This window comes from Microchirus variegatus (assembly GCF_963457635.1).
Source record: "Microchirus variegatus genome assembly, chromosome: 8".
Classification (NCBI taxonomy): Eukaryota; Metazoa; Chordata; class Actinopteri; order Pleuronectiformes; family Soleidae; genus Microchirus; species Microchirus variegatus.
Genome location: NC_139809.1, coordinates 31,717,315 through 31,735,001, shown reverse-complemented (window position 1 = coordinate 31,735,001; position 17,687 = coordinate 31,717,315). Strand labels below are relative to the sequence as shown.

General features: G+C 42.6%; 1 protein-coding gene across 1 annotated transcript in view; it reads left to right on the top strand.

Moving 5' to 3' along the window:
* The first annotated feature begins 398 nt into the window (after positions 1-398).
* The window catches only part of ckap5 (cytoskeleton associated protein 5), a 48,934-nt gene continuing 31,645 nt past the window's right edge, over positions 399-17,687 (top strand). The window contains exons 1-16 of the mRNA XM_083893965.1: positions 399-498; positions 3,117-3,213; positions 4,451-4,644; positions 4,746-4,952; positions 6,108-6,279; positions 6,662-6,794; positions 7,966-8,066; positions 8,162-8,275; positions 8,363-8,467; positions 9,691-9,780; positions 10,869-11,033; positions 11,116-11,244; positions 12,171-12,362; positions 12,481-12,576; positions 13,461-13,571; positions 15,469-15,561. Of these exons, the coding sequence (XP_083750091.1) occupies positions 3,157-3,213; positions 4,451-4,644; positions 4,746-4,952; positions 6,108-6,279; positions 6,662-6,794; positions 7,966-8,066; positions 8,162-8,275; positions 8,363-8,467; positions 9,691-9,780; positions 10,869-11,033; positions 11,116-11,244; positions 12,171-12,362; positions 12,481-12,576; positions 13,461-13,571; positions 15,469-15,561 (1,959 nt within the window). The 5' untranslated portion in view covers positions 399-498; positions 3,117-3,156. The remainder of the gene's footprint in view (positions 499-3,116; positions 3,214-4,450; positions 4,645-4,745; positions 4,953-6,107; positions 6,280-6,661; positions 6,795-7,965; positions 8,067-8,161; positions 8,276-8,362; positions 8,468-9,690; positions 9,781-10,868; positions 11,034-11,115; positions 11,245-12,170; positions 12,363-12,480; positions 12,577-13,460; positions 13,572-15,468; positions 15,562-17,687) is intronic.

Sequence of the window (17,687 nt, the reverse complement as noted above, 5' to 3'; positions counted from 1 at the left end):
AACTGCTTTACACAACAGTTTTCATACATGCTGCAACATGGGCTTCAGTGTCTTTGCTCAGGGACTCGTGTATACGAGCAGCGCCAGGAATTGAACCCACAACCTCCCAGTTGGCTCACCGTGGCTCAATCCTCACCTGCTTTAATGATTTTACTTCTAAAACTGAAGTACATTCAGTGAAAATTCAAAATGACTTGTGAGTTTACTTCAGTAATATTATTAAAAGTGACTTCAACAATGTCATTTTCTGTTCATGTATCACTGTAATTTACTGCAGTACAATACTGATCATTAGTAAAAACAACAACAACAACAAAAAAAAACTCGATCGACGAAATGAGCTGCTGTAGCTGTGAGTTTTATTTTGAAACCGGAAGTGGTCCTTTGTTGTTGGCGTATAAAGCTCGGCGCGGGGTCTGGCTCGGCTCGGCTCAGTGTCAGTGTGCCTCTGTTTGTGTGGACAGTTCGCGCTGGTTCGTCTTCGAACAGTCAAAGCAGGTGCAGTGGCGACACGCAGTGTGTTTCTGTTTGTTTGTTTGTTTGTTTGTTTGTGTGTTGGTTTCGTGCGTTAGCCTCCGTTAGCCGCGGCTGTGACGTGAGCGCGGGAGTCGGGGCCTGGCCTGGCTGGGTTAGCGTGAGTTAGCCGCGCGGAGCTAACGGCTGCTGCGCGAAAAGACGCGTAAAGCTAAGAGAAGCGCGGGGCGTTTGTGCGCTAACGCTAACCAGGGTTAGCCCAGGTTTTTTTTTTTAACCCAGCTCGGGTTAAACACACACACACACACACACGCACACGCACGCGAGCTGTTGTTACTGATGTTTTTCTGACGTGAACGAGTCACGCGCTCAGAGTTAGCAACTGTCATTGTTGCTTATGCTGCGTTCAAGAGCCCATCCAAACAAATGGGGGTGTGGGACTTATCCTACCTGAATTGTACTAGCTAAATATATTTGTAATTTCAGTTTTACATATATGATCTACACGCATAATACACTTTGTGTTCTTTCTTATCCTTTTTAACCAGACAAAATGTCAATGATTTTTATTTCTTTAAATTGTGTATTTTAATGTTTGGCTAATACTGCAGGGTGGCACCTGGGGTGATGAAACAGTATTGCACAACAAATGGGAGATGGGGTGGGCCCCCCCCCCCCCAGTTATTATTGGATGTTTCGCACACTGTGTAAAAGCCATACATGTAACGCCATGAGTGTACTTTTACCGTAGCCCTACATATCTTCATGCTAACGGATAACGACGACGACATAATTTCACGCCATAACATGAAAAACAAGTTGTGATAAAATTGATGTGTCTACTGCTGCGTTCAAAGACGTCTTTATCGCGGTTCCTAAGACGTCTTTATCGCGGTCCCAAAGACGTCTTTATCGCGGTCCCAAAGACGTCTTTATCGCGGTCCCAAAGACGTCTTTATCGCGGTCCCTAAGACGTCTTTATTGCGGTCCCAAAGACGTCTTTATCGCGGTCCCAAAGACGTCTTTATCGCGGTGCCAAAGACGTCTTTATCGCAGTCCCAAAGACGTCTTTATCGCAGTCCCAAAGACGTCTTTATCCCAAAGACGTCTTTATCCCAAAGACGTCTTTATCGCAAAGAGGTCTTTATCGCGGTCCCAAATACGTCTTTATCGCAGTCCCAAAGACGTCTTTATCGCAGTCCCAAAGACGTCTTTATCCCAAAGACGTCTTTATCGCAAAGAGGTCTTTATCGCGGTCCCAAATACGTCTTTATCGCAGTCCCAAAGACGTCTTTATCGCAGTCCCAAAGACGTCTTTATCGCAGTCCCAAAGACGTCTTTATCCCAAAGACGTCTTTATCGCAAAGAGGTCTTTATCGCGGTCCCAAATACGTCTTTATCGCAGTCCCAAAGACGTCTTTATCGCAGTCCCAAAGACGTCTTTATCGCAGTCCCAAAGACGTCTTTATCCCAAAGACGTCTTTATCCCAAAGACGTCTTTATCGCAAAGAGGTCTTTATCGCGGTCCCAAATACGTCTCTATCGCAGTCCCAAAGACGTCTTTATCGCAGAGGTCTTTATCGCAGAGGTCTTTATCGCAGAGGTCTTTATCGCAGAGGTCTTTATCGCAGAGGTCTTTATCGCAGAAGTCTTTATAGCAGTCGCAAAAACGTCTTATTGTGCTCTGAAGCTGTTTTATTGCAGTCGCGCCCGAAACGGTGTACAAAGGTTTCAGAGTTTATACGAGTGGCAGCCATGTTGGAATCCCATGTCGGTGCCTTTCTGACCTGATCTTTGAGCGTGTTTTAAGAGACGAGGTCGGATCGATAAGAAATCTGATGCTGAATTAGCGCCGCTGCATTACGTGCATTAGCCGATCACATGCTTGTGCTTTTAACTTTGAAAGACGTGAGCGATTTAAAAGAATAAAAGCTGCAGCAGAGAAGTGACTCGACATGATGACGCTGTGCAGTCTGTTACTGCTGAAATCATTCTTTTACTCCATGGATCAATCGCTTGGTTGTTAGGTCCATTAAGTGTCAAAATCAGTGTTTCCTAACGCTGAAAATAATGTCTTGATTTTGTTATGCAGGGCAAAGAAACCAGACAATATTCACATTTAAGATTAAGAAGCTGAAAAACAAACGAAACCCTTCAGACCAGTTATTGGAACCGTAAATAATTCATGTAGTAATTGATGAATGGTTGCAGTTCTGAGTGAAACCGTCCTTCACTGACCAGGAAATAATCCATATCATGTTGATTTTCTTCAATCAAACTGTCTTGGAAGCTTCAAAATAACTCGAAACAAGAAAACTTTACTTTCCACCTAAACACTTTCTTCGCGGCTTCATTAGCAGACTTTTGTCATGAATCCTTGAGCTGTTAAACAAACACCGATCAACATTTTTTAAGTTTTTACTGTAGAGTAAAGAAGACCTGTCGGCAGCAATGTTCCAGTCTAACGTTATTTATTAAGGCACATTTAAAACGACAGATTTGAACCAAAGTGCTGCTCAGTCTGCGTTCTGTACGTACACGGTACGCGCATAAAATACCCATTAGAAACTACAACCGTGTACACATGCATAAAAAAGTTGTTTGTATGTGATTTTTGATTCCGTGACGTCTTTGTTTTCCAGTTGAGCAGCTTTGGGGAAGCCCACCCCTCCAGTGGCAAACATGGGGGACGATAGCGAGTGGATGAAGCTTCCCGTTGACCAGAAATGTGAACACAAGGTGACTAATGTCTACAAGCTTCCATCAACGCAACATTAATTTGTGGTGTTCTTTTCATTGTTTTAGACTCTCCTGCACGTCGTCATAAAGATCATTATTTGTATGTGGGGATAAAACTGAATGAGTTCTTTATGGATTTATTTTAATTTTGTGGTTTAAAAAAAAAAAAAATAAATAAAAAAATGGAGGTCCGTAGTAGTTGTGGGGAGACGTTATACTCGGTGAGGGGTTGCAACTAACGATTATTTTTGTTGTCGGCTAATCTGTCGATCATTTTTTCGAACAATCGCGATTATCTTGGTTAGTGCCTATTTTGTACTTGTGTTTAGCCTACATACGTGTGCTTTAACAACACGCCATTTATCACGGTTACATGCCTGAAACAAATGATCTCGGATATCTTAAATGGCTTAAATATCAAATGAATCTGTTCCAAATCACACAGATGATAAAATTCATTATAAACGCTAGTATACAGGACAAGGGGCTGAAATGAAGTACGTCACCGCAGCTTCGCCTGTAATTCAACGTTTACTGCCGTGAAGTACGCATTAACGTGAGTGAACTAGCGCTGGCTAAGCTAGCTTCTTCCATGACGATTTTCCGACTGATAGACGTACGACAAAAAAAGTATTATGTACTTTCATCATTGGCTGGTGGTGAATGAATAAATGAGCATGTGATTTAAAAATATCTAGGATACATCTCTGCGGTATGTGATGATACAGCGGCTCCGGAGTGTCGGCGTTTACGGTGTTCGTACGTCGCCGCAGTGCCAGGCATTTAACGCGTCTCACTGGTTTTTTCCCCTTAAATAAAGTTCCCAAATTTGGAAACTTTTGGAAAACGCTGTCGGAGCCGCCAGACTCTGTTGAACTCCAGCCGCGGCCGTTGATTTTCAAATTAAGAGCCGCAGCCGCACAGGTACTTTGCGGGTGCGGGTCTTTTCAAAATAAAAGAGCCACACCCGCAAAGTACCCCCCGTCGATTAGTCGATTTTTGATCGAAATTTCAGGGCTTTAGTCGACCAAGAGTTCCTTTGGTTGATTACAGCCCTAGAGTTTTCGAGCCTCTCTGTCCGTTTCCGCCGTAATTTGTGCGTTCTTCTTCTCGGCTTCCTCTCGGGATGTAAACGGCGAGCAACACTGCCCCCCCCTGCACTTCCTGTAGTTGTTAATTGTGCGTGAACGTATGAGGGAAACGACTTGTCCGTCTTTCTGCTCTCGACCCTCTTCAGGTGTGGAAAGCCCGCCTGAGCGGTTATGAAGAAGCGCTGAAGTTGTTTCAGAGGATCGCGGACGAGAAGAGTCCAGAATGGGGCAAATACCTGGGACTGATAAAGAAGTTTGTCACGGAGTCTAATGCCGTGGCTCAGCTCAAAGGCCTGGAGGCGGCGCTGGCCTTCGTCGGGAACGCTCACCTCGCTGGAAAGTAGGAGACTGCCCCTTAAACATCATAATGACTCTGAAGCTGTTAAATTAGGGGGGAAATCCTGCATAGTTTGGCTTTTAAAAGCGTGCGTTTGTGTTCAGGACCACAGGTGAGGTGGTGTCAGGTGTGGTGACCAAAGTCTTCAACCAGCCAAAGGCTCGGGCCAAGGAGCTGGGCACGGACATCTGTCTGATGTACATGGAGATCGAGAAGGCCGAGGTGGTTCAGGACGAGCTGCTCAAAGGACTCGACAACAAGAACCCAAAGATCGTGGTGGCCTGTATCGAGACGCTCAGGAAGGCTCTCAGGTCGGTACCATCACACCACACTTGATGACACGTCGCCATATCAGTGTTTGAGGAACTGCTACGTGAGAAATCTTTCTTTGTTTTTAATGGAGCGTAGAAAATATCCACATTTAAGAAGCTGAAAAATGACAGAAACATGAAATATATTCACATTTAAGAAGCTGAAAAATGACTGAAACGTGAAAATATTCACATTTAAGAAGCTGAAAAATGACAGAAACATGAAATATATTCACATTTAAGAAGCTGAAAAATGACAGAAACATGAAAATATTCACATTTAAGAAGCTGAAAAATGACAGAAACACGAAAATATTAATTTAAGAAGCTGAAAAATGACAGAAACATGAAATATATTCACATTTAAGAAGCTGAAAAATGACAGATATAGGAAAATATTCACATTTAAGAAGCTGAAAAATGACAGAAACATGAAAATATTAATTGAAGAAGCTGAAAAATGACAGAATCATGAAAATATTCACATTAAAGAAGCTGAAAAATGACAGAAACGTGAAAATATTCACATTTAAGAAGCTGAAAAATGACATAAACACGAAAATATTCACATTTAAGAAGCTGAAAAATGACAGAAACGTGAAAATATTCACATTTAAGAAGCTGAAAAATGACAGAAACATGAAAATATTAATTTAGGAACCTGAAAAATGACAGAAATAGGAAGATATTCACATTTAAGAAGCTGAAAAATGACAGAAACATGAAAATATTAATTTAAGAAGCTGAAAAATGACAGAAACATGAAAATATTCACATTTAAGAAGCTGAAAAATGACAGAAACGTGAAAATATTCACATTTAAGAAGCTGAAAAATGACAAACGTGAACATTTTCACACTTAAGAAGCTGAAAATGACATCGTATCGTTGGCTGAATATCGTGCATCGTGAGATCAGTGTATCGCTACAGCACACACATAATTTATGATTTGATTTAATTTATTGAGAAAGAAATGTTTAAATTCACATCCCAGCTTTTCAGCAAATGTCAGTCCTGTTTGACCTGTGACCTTTGGCCTCTTCCATGATGAAGTTTGACACGGCCGATCACAACAGTCCACGATTAACTCTGTAAACGGACGATAGTTTGACCGAATTCCACTGACCCCGGGGCTCTGTCGCCGTCCTCCCACAGCGAGTTTGGCTCCAAGGTGGTGACGTTGAAGCCGGTGGTGAAGATTCTGTCCAAGCAGTTTGAGTCCAGAGAGAAGGCGGTGAGGGATGAAGCCAAGCTGCTGGCTGTGGAGATCTACAGGTGGATCAGAGACGCCCTGAGACCTTCACTGCAGACCATCAACTCTGTGCAGGTGGGACACACTCTCCTCTCAGCATTTTCTCAGCAGATGAAAAGAAAGGAATCGGGCACGTCGCAGTATCGTGGCGTCCCCGAGAACTTGATGTGCCTCGGCTCATATGCTCGTCTCCGCTGCGTCTGTGTGGCAAAGCGACTGAGTTTCGAATGTTCTTGGACTTCAGCTGTTAATCCCTACACTGATGCTGTGCTGACATGTTCATTCCTGTTTTATTATGTATTAAAAACTTCACGGTAACTGCTTCAAAATGCCACTGTTTTTGTTCCACTGCTTTCCATATTTTGTTGACCTATTTCTGTTGACTTAAAAACTGTTAAAGCAGCTCGCGGATGTAGTAAATCTTAGTGAGTCTGTTCTGTCTGTTCTGTCTGTGCAGCTGAAGGAGCTCGACGAGGAGTGGACCAAGCTCCCGTCTTCTCCTCCCAAACAGACCAGGTTCCTGCGCTCGCAGCAGGACCTGAAGGCCAAGTTTGAGCAGCAGAGTGCACAGGGAGGAGCAGAGAGTGACGGTACACACACACACACACACACACACACACACACACACACACACACACACACTCTTGTACTTGCTGCATACTGAGGACCAGCATTTCCACTTTATAAATCAACACAATTACAAATATCTACTTCATGAATGACATCTATACAGTACTACTGGTTGCAGTACCATAAAATGTCTGCAGGTGGAGCCCCAGAGCAAAAAGGGCTGGAAAACTTTTTGGATTTTTTGTTGAATTTTTGGTCCAAAATTTTACAAAAACAACATACTTACACTATGTTGACCAAAATAATAATAATCAATAAAAAATGTGACCAAAATGTCCAAAATTATGGAAAAGAATTTGACCCAAATTTTTGGTCCAAGAGGGCTGGAAAACTTTTTTGATTTTTGATTTTTGGTCCAAAATTTTACAGAAACATCATACTTATACTATGTCGACCAAAATTAAAAAAAAAAATGTGACCAAAAATTTTGGGCCCAAAATTTGACAAAAAGTCATACTATACTATGTCGTCCAACATTTTGATGATTTTTTTTGGACAAATTGAGTATAGCATGTTATAGCAACCTAAGGAAGTGATTTCAATGAAAACAAAGTGAGGACCGGCCAAAATGTCCTCACTCCGTAAAAAATGACCTCACTTTGTTGGTTAAAAACCCTCACTGGTCCTCAGTATGCCGCAAGTACAAGAACACACACACACACACACACTCTCAGTGTGTATTGCAAGCCGTTTTAACTAGTGCTGTCAGATTAACGCGCTAATGTGAACCCATTTTAACGGCGTCAAAATTTTTTTTAGCGCGCGATTAATGCTCTTTTTGGCTGAGCAAACTTTGTAGTGTTTTTTTGTTGATATCTGTTGACGGGTAGACGTTTTAACATTTAAAAGCTAGACCTTCTTCCTATCCACAATGTCATTCTTCCTAGGACAAATTATGTCAAGTTTGCCATTCATGTGTATTGGGCTTTTAATTTCAGATATCCACAATTGCATTCTTTGGCCACTTACACTTTTTAAGGATTATTTTTAGATATCAAATGTAGTTTTGACTAGTACAATCAAAGTTGTTGATATCTTGAAATAACATTTCTACTAGTAAGAATGTTCTTGTGGACATCTTTAATTACCTTTCTGACTAGTGAGAATACAATTTTGACTTTCTCCCACCAGGAGAAGATGAGGAGGAAACGGAGTCAGCTCTGGATGCATACGAGCTGCTGGAAGCTGTGGATATTCTGTCCAAGATTCCCAAAGACTTCTACGAGGACATCGTACGGTTGTCTACGTTCAGCTTTATATGTATACAAATTAAAACCAACCTTCATTAACACTAAATGTGGCGACACGTGTCCTCCTGTTTTTGCAGGAGGCTAAAAAGTGGCAGGAGAGGAAGGCGGCTCTGGAGGCCATCGAGGCTCTGACCAAGAACCCCAAACTGGAGAGTGGAGATTACGGAGACCTTGTGAGGGCACTGAAGAAGGTAAGAGACCGAGGAACTCGGTTAAACTCACCCAGAAGACACCGATAAAGTTTGATCTCTTGACCATTTACTGGTTTTCTCTTCCAGGTTGTGGGGAAAGACGCTAACGTGATGCTGGTATCAATGGCAGCTAAATGTCTGGCTGCACTGGCCTCTGGTCTCAGGAAGAAATTTGGAACCTATGCAGGACAAGTAAAAAAAACAAAACACTTTCCATACTAAAGTTTATTGTTCCTCTGAAAGGTCTAATTCTTCATATTTCATATATCCACCAACAGACCGACTGCCAAATAATGAGCTATTCAATATATATACCAACAGACCGGCTGCCAAATAATGAGCTGTTCTATATATCCACCAACAGACCGACTGCCAAATAATGAGCTGTTCTATATATATCCACCAACAGACCAACTGCCAAATAATGAGCTATTCAATATATATACCAACAGACCGACTGCCAAATAATGAGCTATTCTCTGTATCTACCAACAGAACGACTGCCAAATAATGAGCTGTTCTATATATCCACCAACAGACTGACTGCCAAATAATGAGCTATTCAATATATATACCAACAGACCGACTGCCGAATAATGAGCTATTCTCTGTAGCCACCAACTGCCAAATAATGAGCTATTCTCTGTATCTACCAACAGAACGACTGCCAAATAATGAGCTTTTCTATATATCCACCAACAGACTGACTGCCAAATAATGAGCTGTTCTATATATCCACCAACAGACTGACTGCCAAATAATGAGCTGTTCTATATATCCACCAACAGACTGACTGCCAAATAATGAGCTGTTCTATATAACCACCAACAGACGGACTGCCGAATAACGAGCTATTCTCTATATCTACCAACAGAACGACTGCCGAATATTGAGCTATTCTCTATAGCCACCAACAGACCAACTGCCAAATAATGAGCTATTCTCATAACACCGGAAGCTGTTTTGCTGTGTACCGCACATGAAAAAGCTGTTGCAATAGCGTGACTTAAAGGACGTTATTGACATACATCCGCATTATTACAACAGCTTCTTTTGGATTGTAAACAAAAGCTGCCTCAAATTTTGCAATATTTCTTCTCTCGACCTCAGCTTTAAATGCCACAAAGTTAAAAATGTACTCCATTAGACGTTGTATAGTTTGTACATATTTCAGTTTTTGTTTTTTATTATTATTTTTGTAGTTGCCTTGTCAATTTTTGAACTTTGTAGTTATATTTTTTGTATTCTCTGCATCTTGTTCTACCTCGAGAAGCCTTGCACTAGAATCCTTATGCGCACGTATTGTCTGTTTGTGCACGAATGACAAACTGCTGCATAATATAAAATAAGAACTCTGCAATGTTAAACCATAATCAGTGATTGATTTCTGCTGACCTGGATCTCTGTGTGCTCAGGTGGTTCCAACCATTCTGGAGAAGTTCAAGGAGAAGAAACCTCAGGTGGTCCAGGCTCTGCAGGAGGCCATCGACGCCATCTTCCTCACTGTAAGTGGACTCAAACACAGAGTACATTAAATTAAATTAAATTAATTCAAAAAGTGAGCTATTCAATAAATCCACCAACATACTGGCTTCCAAATAGTGAGCTATTCTGTAAATCCACCAACGGACTGGCTGCCAAATAGTGAGCTCTTCAATAAATCCACCTACAGACTGGCTGCCAAAAAGTGGGTTATTATATGAATCCACCAACAGGCTGCCTACCAAAATAGTGAGCTCTTCAATAAATCCACCAACAGACTGGCTGCCAAATGGTGAGCTCTTCAGTAAATCGACCAACTGACTGGCTGCCAAATAGCGAGCTATTCTATGAATCCACCCACAGGCTGCCTGCCAAATAGTGAGGTCTTCTTTAAATCCACCAACGGACTGGATGCCAAATAGTAAGCTATTCTATGAATCCACCTACAGGCTGGCTGCCAAATAGTGAGCTATTCTATAAATCCACCTACACACTAGCTGCCAAAAAGTGAGTTATTCGATGAATCCACCTACAGGCTGCCTGCCAAATAGTGAGCTATTCTATAAATCCACCTACAGACTGGCTGCCAAAAAGTGTTATTCTATGAATCCAACTACAGGCTGCCTGCCAAATAGTGAGCTATTCTATAAATCCACCTACAGACTGGCTGCCAAAAAGTGTTATTCTATGAATCCAACTACAGGCTGCCTGCCAAATAGTGAGCTCTTCAATAAATCCACCTATAGACTGGCTGCCAAAAAGTGGGTTATTCTATGAATCCACCTACAGGCTGCCTACCAAATAGTGAGCTCTTCAGTAAATCAACCAACTGACTGGCTGCCAAATAGCGAGCTATTCTATGAATCCACCCACAGGCTGCCTGCCAAATAGTGAGGTCTTCTTTAAATCCACCAACGGACTGGATGCCAAATAGTGAGCTATTCTATGAATCCACCCACAGGCTGCCTGCCAACTAGTGAGCCATTCTGTAAATCCACCAACGGACTGGCTGCCAAATAGTGAGCTATTCTATGACTCCACCAACAGACTGGCTGCACCCTTGTTCATGATCCAGGTTTTCATAAAAAAAAAATGTTGTGCCTTTTCCCAGACGACAATCCAGAACCTCTCAGAAGACATTGTGGGTGTGATGGACAACAAGAACCCATCCATTAAGCAGCAGGCCTCTCTGTTTCTGTCGCGCTCCTTCAGACACTGCACTCAGGCCACTCTGCCCAAGGGTGTCCTCAAGCCCCTGTGTGCTGCTCTCATTAAGGTGAGTGTTCCCCCAGCAGCCTCTGTGCACATCATCTGTACGTCTGTGTTTCTTTATCCTCTGTCATTCTCTACCTGTGCAGCAAGTGAACGACTCTGCTCCAGAGGTCCGCGACGCCGCCTTCGAAGCTTTGGGAACGGCCATGAAAGTGGTGGGAGAGAAAGCCGTTAACCCTTTCCTGGCCGACCTGGACAAACTCAAACTGGACAAGGTAACGATGAGCTGACGGGGGGTTTAGCTGGTCACCAAGAGTTTAGAACGTCTGGGTCAGGAACTCATACATGGGTTTTTAGTTCAGGTTTATGTGTATATTCTTTAAATAACATTAGAGCTGCAACAATTAACCTTTCACCAAATCAAAATGTATGGTAATATAATATTAATTATATGTTTCCAGTAGGGGTGGGGGGGGAAAAAAACTTATAACAATCGATGTTTGTCTTAAGTTTGCCTTTGTGTGATCACATTATCTTATACAAACTGTATTGTTTTGATGCCATAATTTGCCTTAAAGGTGCATTATGTAATAAATCATAAAATCCTCCTAATATGTCACAGAGACTCAAGAATAATGTTCATGTAACAAACTGAACTCACCAACAACAACAGTACAGACAAAATATTTGCATTAAAGAAAAATATTTTGCAGATCTGCAGTCTGCAAAAAATGTTGTCGTCATGTGGCGCCACCTACCGCCGTCTACCAATGCAGTCGGTAGAGTCTCAGCTCCCGAGCAACCACGGGTTGCCAGTTAGGTCAGAAAACCAAACCTAAAAAGACCTCTGTGTTTTGAATTTGAATGTAGTAACAGTTTTTGGCCACATGCTTACATATGGCGCCTTTAACACACCATGCATTGTATACGTTTTTTGAATCGAATCGTGAGCCACCCAGAGATTTGCGTCCCTAATTTCCAGGTTTAATCAATATTTCCTGACATTTCTGGCCCAAACGCACACGAATAATCGAGAAAATGACCGACAAAGCCCAAGTTTTAATGCTTTGTCGTATAGAGCGGCGAAGACGATAGTGTTCACATTTAAGAAGCTGAAATATCCGATAAACTGACCAGAATCACAGATTGAGTTTTTAAAAAAATTTTCTTACCTCTGACCTCTGGTTGAATCCGTCAACAGATAAAGGAGTGTGCTGATAAAGTGGAGCTCCCTGGGGGGAGGAAGGGTGCAGGAGGAGGTGGCGGTGGTGGCGGCGGCGGAGCAGCACCAAGTGGCAGCAAGTCGTCTGCAGCTAAAGCCCCTCCCACTGCTCAAGCACCGCCCAAATCCTCCGGCCCACCCAAGAAGGCACCAACGGCTGCTGCCAGCAAGGTACGGCCGGAAACCGTGTGTGAAATGACGACTTGGACCTGGAGCTGTCGTCGCTTGAACCTCCCGCAGCTGAAGCATCGTTGTTCTTTTTCTTATTTCCCCTTTCGTTGTTTTGCAGCCGTCGTCGTCGGGTCCGCCTAAAAAAGGCAAAGCGGCCTCTGCAGGTGGCAAGAAGACTCCAGACAATAAAGAAGTCACGGAGAACCAGCTGTCGGTGAGTCTGCGCACGTTACGGTCAAAGTGCTCGGAAAGTGCTCCCATTTTGGGATGAAGTCGTCAAAATAGACAGTTTATTAAATATTTTTATCTGACTTTTTACATGGAGGAAGAATATAAGCTGTAGACCCTAAATGATGTTGAATGGGCACTGCACGAGACTGCCATCTAATGTGCTGTTCTGTTCATCCACAAAGACTGGCTGCTAAATAATGAGCCATTCTATAAATCCACCAACAGACTGGCTGCCAAATGGTGAGCTCTTCAATAAATCCACCAACAGACTGGCTGCCTAAATGAGCTATTCTATAAATCCACCGTCCAACTGGCTGCCAAATAGTGAGCTATTCTATAACGCCACCAACAGAGTGGCTGCCAAAAAGTGAGCTATTCTATGAATCCACCTATAGGCTGGCTGCCAAATAATGAGCTCTTCAACAAGTCTCACCCTCAGAGACTGAAGTTTGTAAACCACTCATTCTCCCACACCAAAGTCCATAGAGTAAACCAGTGATTTTAACATCACAGCACACAGGAGTTCACAGGAGTTGTTGATCCACTGCTGCCTCCATCACTAACTTACAATGACTGAATTTAGACCTAACTGCATCGGCACAAAGTGACCACACGAGGCAGCAGAGGGCCAGAAGCTCCTGCGTCCCTGTGAGCTAAAATCACTGATTTAGCTCACAGGGACTGATTCACTGATTTTCTCTATGGACTTTGGTGTGGGAGAGTGAGTGGTTTATAGGCTTGACTTTACACAAGGAAAATTCTTTTGAATGTCTTGTTCTAACATGAACAACATTTTGTGAACGGGTCCCGGGTAACATGAAACAGCTGATATTTATGTGTGCGTGTGTGTGTGTGTGTGTGTGTCAGACTGAGGTGTGTGAGGAGCTGGCAGCAGGTGTACTTCCTGCTTTCTGTTTGCAACAACTGGATTCGGCCAACTGGAAGGAGCGACTGGCTACCATGGAAGAGTTCCAGAGGGTAATTTCATTATTGATCAATTTGATTGATTGATTTTTTTTAATTTTTTTTTTACAAATGGTCATACTTCAGATCTGTTTTCTTCCGTCTGACGATGATGTCAAGGTCAGGACAATGGTCCGTCCAAGATGGTATTTTCACGGCCATATTGCGATTTCCATAAACATTGGATTTGTTGTTCAGTCGTACAAAAGTCGTCCATTTTTAGTCGAGGAGTGGACTTTTAGTTTGGATATAATTTAATAGAAGTTAAAGCTCTTAAAGTGCATTTTGCTTGATGTTTAACCTCTTCTTCCGTGACCCTCTTTTTGGAGTCCCTGACATGCCCAAACTAAATAAAGTAAACCTCTGGAGTTACAAGATCTATGTGGATTATCTTGATATCAAAATGAAGAGAACACTTGTGAGATTCCACCAGAGGTGTAAGTTTCACTGTAGATGCCACTGTGTCAGAGTAAATGTACATGGAACACAGCGTAACTGAAGGATTTTTTTTCTCTCGCCTAAAAAAATATTGCATTTTAGAGCAAATATCACCTTTAAAATATGCAGCAGGAGCTTTAAAACACATGGAGGTCATGTAACACCATGTGGACATGAGCTGTGCAAAGTCTGATGCTGCTGAAGTGAAGCAGAGTGAAATAACAGAGGTTTTATTAAAGAGATGTCTGGGCGTTCTCTCTTTTGGCTCAGCTTGGCACCATCTGTGCCATTTGAGATTTCTTAGGTACCAAATTATTAAAAACCATCCATCCATCCATTATCTACCGCTTTATCCTCCACCAGAGGGTCGCTGTGCCTATCTCAGCTGACATTGGGCGATAGGCGGGGTCACACCCTGGACAGTTCGCCAGTCCATCACAGGGCCACACAGAGACAAACAACCATTCATTCACACTCTCACGGTCAATTTAGAGTGACCAATTCACCTAATCCCCATATCGCATGTTTTTGGACTGTGGGAGAAAACCCACGCACACACGGGGAGAACATGCAAACTCCTTGCAGAAAGGCCCTTGTTCCGAAGTTGTTCCAAACGGGGCTCGAACCCAGGAACCCGGGTCTTCTTGCTGCAAAGGCAAGAGTGCTAACCACTACACCAACCGTGGGTATTAAGAACCAATTTAATTTTATTTATGCGTCACTACAGATCTAAAAAGAACTTGTTTTGAAAAAAAAAAAAGTATGATAACTGTCTGTAAATGGATGCTCCCTGTGCGGTGCGTAATAACAACTCTGTGACTCTGCAGCGTCTTCAGTTACGCAGCGCCATAGCTCTGGCTTACCTTGGTCAATTAGGGTGATTGACAGCTCGTTTTAAACCTCTAAACCTGTAGAATCAGACCCCGCCCTCCAAATGTGTGTCAATCACTTCATTAGCGAGTCAAAAGGACATAAATGCATATGACACATTTGGGCGGACATTCGCCTTTCTCTAATCAGAACGATCTAATGTCGCTCTGTAATGATCAGACCGTGATTTGTTCCCAAAGCATGCTGGGAAGTGTAGTTCTTCATTAGAAGTGTTTTTTTTCCGGTGGTAATAACTTGTTTTGATAAACAGCAAAGGTAAGACGACATTTCTGCTTGTATTTCTTGAAAGTCAGTTGTTTTGTTTTCTCATTTTGGGGCTGGACGTTTTTTTTCACTCCTGCTGGTTTGATCCGTCGGTGTTTTAACTGTGTTTGGTGAACATAAGAATGGTTTATATGAGCTTTTAGCTGAGTTTCTGACCTTTCTGTGGGTATGCAGCATGTGTGTGTTTGTTAAAGTTAGACATGGTTTGATGACGCTTTTGTTCGCTGCGTCTGACCCTGCCCCCAAGGGTTAACATGAAAGGTGTCAAAGTTGGAGAAACTGTTTTCTGAATGAATGAATGTCCTTCTCTCTGTTTCAGGCTGTGGAAACCATGGAAAAGGCAGATATGCCGTGTCAGGCTTTAGTCAGGATGTTGGCTAAGAAACCAGGCTGGAAGGAAACCAACTTTCAGGTCTGTGACTTTTTCTTTTCACTGATTCATCTGCATATGTCGAGCTCCAGAGGTCACGTGACTCCGTGAGATCTCTGGCCTTTTCTCAATACCCAAGTATGCCAGTATGTACTTGCTTACTTGGAAAGAACATACTTGAGAAGTACGACTGAAGTACATACTCGCCAAGTACGGGAGTACACGAGCACGATTCTTCAATTGGAACAGCAGCGTACTTCCTTGTTCTACTGTTTTGAATGGCGGGTGGCGCGAAGCACTTAAGCCTCATTACCGCCACCTACAGTGTTGATTAATGAACAAACATATAAAATACTTTTAATCAATACATATATTGTTATTTTCACATTTTAAATATTTTATACACTATAAAATATTGTCCATTATATGTAAATACATATACAATGACAGTGCGACTTTAATATAATTCTAAAATTCAAAGTTACAATAAATTATACATTAATATTATACAAAAGTTCACACTGTCAGGTCAAAACGTTTGCATTAAAAACAAAACATGTCAACAACAGATCTATTGATCATACCAAGTATGTAATGATGGAGCCGTCTGAGCCAGCGGATCATTTCATCAGGACAGGCCGAGGTAACGCTGCCCTCTGCTGGACACTGTGAGCACAAAGCGTCCGCAGAGGCGGAGCTGATCACCTCCTACAGCACCGCTGTCATACTATAAATACGTCATATTTTATTACACAAACCACATGTTTGGATTCTAAATGACTAATTTCTCGCCTAAAATGATTTCAAAACTGCGTTCCGGGACAGAAAAATATTTATTTCAGGTTTATATTAGTATTTTATCCTGCTATGTTCCACCGAAATGCATTCTGGGATATATGGCTTTCCCAAGTACGCTCAAGTCACCACCCGATGCGTACTTGGTAAAATGGGCGGAGCGAGAACACTTCCGGGTATGAGAACCGTACTCGCTGCTCGCGTTCTTGAGAAATGGAACAGAACTTTTGACTGAGGCTGATGACGTTTTCACAAGTACGGACAGGTACGCACAGGTATGGACAGGTACGGACAGGTACGCACAGGGTACGCACAAGGTACGCACAAGGTACGCACAAGGTACGGACAAGGTACGGACAAGGTACGGACAAGGTACGCACAAGGTACGGACAAGGTACGGACAAGGTACGCGCAGGGTACGGACAGGTACGGTCAAGTATGGACAGGTACGGACATTGAGAAACGGCCTGTGTTGTGTTGTTACGCCGCCATGTCGGCAGGAAACGCTTCTGCGAAAATAAACGACACCAGTGCTTAGGGCTGGGCGATATATCAGAAATGTATCGTCCTCGAAATTTACGACATCGTCGTTTTTGCCCGATGTCGATGTTTTAGATAATAAAAAAAAAAAGAGAAAAGAAAATCAAAGTAGTTTTTGACTGTGTGTGTGTGTGTGTGTGTGTGCGTGCACTAGCAGTTTTGCCGACTTTGTGGCTAAATCTGGTGACTTTCCGACTCGTGGAGACTTTTTTTTGTCAAAAGCGACTTGTGGCAAATCTCCAGACCTTTGGTTTTATTGAAGACTTTTGTGGTGTTTGGAAACTCTCACGTGAAAGAATTCTTTCCTTTCCTTAGACTTGTCTCCTTTCCTTAGACTTAGCTCCCCTTCTGTCCTTTCCTTAGACTTCTCTGTCCTTTCCTTAGACTTCTCTGTCCTTCTTTCCTTTCCTTAGACTTTTATCCTTTCCTTAGACTTCTCTGTCCTTTCCTTAGACTTATCTCCCCTTCTTTCCTTTCCTTAGACTTCTGTCCTTTCCTTAGACTTATCTCCCCTTCTTTCCTTTCCTTAGACTTCTGTCCTTTCCTTAGACTTGTCTCCCCTTCTTTCCTTTCCTTAGACTTCTGTCCTTTCCTTAGACTTGTCATCCCTTCTCTCCTTTCCTTAGACTTATCTCCCCTTCTGTCCTTTCCTTAGACTTGTCTCTCCGTCTGTCCTTTCCTTAGACTTGTCTCTCCTTCTTTCCTTTCCTTAGACTTCTGTCCTTTCCTTTGACTTATCTCCCCTTCTTTCCTTTCCTTAGACTTATCTCCCCTTTTTTTCCTTAGACTTGTCTCCCCTTCTTTCCTTTCCTTAGACTTCTATCCTTTCCTTA